Below are 3,019 nucleotides of genomic sequence, written 5' to 3'. Positions count from 1 at the left end.
GGCATGTGGTGCTGGGGGATCGAACCGCGGTCCCTGATGCCTTGCCAAGCTTGTTCCAAGTAGGTGCTTTAGACCACTGAGCCATCTCTCCAGCCCCCCTATTTAATTTTTTCAAGACAGAGTCTCACCATGTACTTCAGGATGGCCTTAAACTCACTATGTACGACAGGCTAGCTTCAAACTCAAACTCACAGCTCAGCCTCCTCTATCCTGGCATTAAAGGTGCAGTGCACCACAAGCATCCATTACTATATCTGGGGAAAAAAAGGTGACAACAGTGTGACTACCCTAGGATCATGGCAAGGACTGGCTGACAGGTGCAGTCTTGCACAGCTAGGCCCAGGACTGGTGCTTGACAGATCACATGCTGGTCTGTGACTCCAGCTTTCAGCGGCACCCCAGCCCTCTGCACCCTACTCCCACGACTCCATCACCCAACGCCTGGTCCGTCTGAATGTGCCCCCTCTCTTCTCGGATGCCTTCCCAAACTAGATACCACACCCTCTGTCTCCTGGGATGTGACCCCCTTTGCCCCCAACCCTCACCTTCCCAAAGGTGCTGCAGAAACCCTGCGCACTTTCTGGCTCCACCCCCTACTATGGCTCCCCAGCATCCAAGTCAAAAGGCTACACAGGAAGCCTTGAATTTCAGCTGTGCTGCTCTGTCACCTGTCACCCTTCCTGCCTCTTAATGGGTACAGCTTTGCTCCACAGCATACAGCCTCGACTCACTTTCACCTCCACCTGCCCTCTCCCTGACTCCCAAGTGTAGCCAGCTATGCCCGCTGAGTTTCCCGTGTTTGCTCCATCACGCTGGTCACCTGCGCTCCTCTCTGAGAGATTAAAAGTTCTGGAAAGGCAGCAGATGTATCTTCTTCCACCAACACATACCTCCCCTGCCCCCATGAGACGTTATCGCTTGCGTCCATCCACGCAACCCTGCCTCACGCCTTTGCATTCTCCAAAGAATGTGGACCTGCTTGCAACGACATCAAATCAGCCCTGAGGGACCCTGACTTGCAAGCAAGTCTAGCAAGGAGGCTGGCATGGTGGCGTACGCTTGCAATATCAACAGCTGGGAAGCTGAGGCAGGAAGATCGCTGCGAGTTCGTGGCCAGCTTAGGTTACATAATGAGACCCCGTCTAGCATAAAACAAATCAGAACAGAACTGAACAAAATAAAACAAGACTGGCAAGAGGAGTGCAGAGGGTGGGACGGGGCGCCCGCATCACGTGCTCGGCTCACCTCGCCTAGAGCCTGCAGGCTCTTCACCGCGCCCACCACCGCCTGGTGCTCCACGCCTAGCTGGGTCGCCAGCTCCGCGCTGTCCAGGCCGCCATCTACCACCTCCAACCGCCGCAGCAATTGCTCCGCCACAGGACCACCCGCCATGGCTGCCCCTCACTCAGTGCGTCCGCCGAGTCGAGGCCTTAGCCCCGGAAACCGGAACCGGAACTGGCATCAGCGTCACCATCTTGAGTGTGACGGATTAAGTGCAGGCGCCGGACGTCGCCATTGGAGGTGTGGCAACTGAGCCTCCAGAGGTGCTAAAGCCTCGAACTTTACTTTCCCCTTTCTTCACCCGCGAGGTAAACTGATGAAACCAAGGTCAAAAAGTTTTGTTTCCAGTTCCATGCACCTATACCACCAGCAAGTTGTGTGACTTTGAACTTAATTCAACCTTTGGGCATGCCCAGCTCTGTCAACTAGTTTTAAATTTTCAAAGGGGGCTGGCAAGAGATCATTTTCCATCTCTAGAAGAGATGAGCTCACTTAGAAAGTTGCAATCAAGGTGTCCACTAGCTTGTGTGGGGTACCTCTTAAGTGCCCAGCCCAGTGCTAGGAATTTTATCTATTACTATTGTTTAGATCCCCCCCCCCAACCGGGAATTGAACTCAAACCCTTGCCCTTGCCAGGGAAGCGTTTATTCTACTGAGCCATCTCCCCGGCCCCTATTATTTGGATTTTTGAGACAGGGTCACACTATACAGTTCAGATTGGTTTCGAACTCACTATGCAGCCTAGGTTGGCTTTGAATGCAAGACAGCCCTCTGCCTCAGTCTCAGGAGTGCTGGAGTAATAGGCATGCACCACCACCCTGGCTAGAGCTTTAGCATTTCTTTCAATACTTTGTGTTGTAGCTACTCATATAACCTCTATTTCAGAAACGAGAAAACAGACTCAGAGGTGATATAACTTGCCCAGGGCTCTATAGGGAGTTGATAAAAATGGGATTTGAAATTATAGACCTTCCAGCTGGGTATGGTAGTGCACACCTGTCATTCTAGCACTCCTGAGGCTGAGGCTGAGGCAGGTGGATCACCATGAGTTCGAAGCCAGCCCTTGCTACTTAGTGAGTTCAAGGCCAGCCTGAGCTATACAGCCAGACCCTGTCTCAAAGCAAAGAAAGAAACATAGAAAGAAATTGTAAACATTTCCGACCCTTACTCCTCCTTTCACATGCATTCAGAAGATCATGAAGACAGTAATAATAGATCATTGTTATCTTATGGAAACATATCACATACATGATATAATTGAAAATTTTTCTATAGCAATTATGAAACAAGAGGGCTAGGGTATAGCTCATTGTAAAGTAGTAGCCTGGCACGTGCAAGGCCAGAGTTTGATACTTAGAAAGGGTGTGTGTGTGTGTGTGTGTGTGTGTGTGCATGCATGAAACTTATGGAACTTCACATAGTACATCCAAATTTATTTTAAAAATTTTTGTGTGGTACTGGGAATCGAACTTGGGACCTTGTGTTTGGCAAGCAGGTGCTTATGCCACTGAGCTGTCTCCCTGGCCCTTAAACTTTTCTAAAAAATATTTTTAAAAATCTAAGGCTTTGGGCGGCCGGGGAGATGGCTCAGTGGAATAAGCGCTTCCCTGGCAAGCGCAAGGGCCTGAGTTCAATCCCTGGTTCAAAAAAAAAAAAAAAAAAAAAATCTAGTGCTGGGGAGATAGCTCAGCAGACTAAAGCACCTGCTTAGGCAAGCTCCGGCAAGCACAGGGACCAC

The 3,019-nt window shown here is 50.2% G+C and overlaps 1 protein-coding gene across 1 annotated transcript in view; it reads right to left on the bottom strand.

Moving 5' to 3' along the window:
• The window catches only part of Farsa (phenylalanyl-tRNA synthetase alpha subunit), a 9,945-nt gene extending 8,519 nt beyond the window's left edge, over nucleotides 1-1,426 (bottom strand). Inside the window, exon 1 of the mRNA XM_004635551.2 lies at nucleotides 1,246-1,426. Coding sequence (XP_004635608.1) covers nucleotides 1,246-1,392 — 147 coding nt within the window. The 5' untranslated portion in view covers nucleotides 1,393-1,426. The remainder of the gene's footprint in view (nucleotides 1-1,245) is intronic.
• Nucleotides 1,427-3,019: the final 1,593 nt, after the last annotated feature.

This window comes from Octodon degus, unplaced genomic scaffold (assembly GCF_000260255.1).
Source record: "Octodon degus isolate 3935 unplaced genomic scaffold, OctDeg1.0 scaffold00073, whole genome shotgun sequence".
Taxonomy (NCBI): Eukaryota; Metazoa; Chordata; class Mammalia; order Rodentia; family Octodontidae; genus Octodon; species Octodon degus.
The sequence above is the reverse complement of the archived record's forward strand: the minus strand, read 5'-3'. Positions and strand labels throughout refer to the sequence as shown.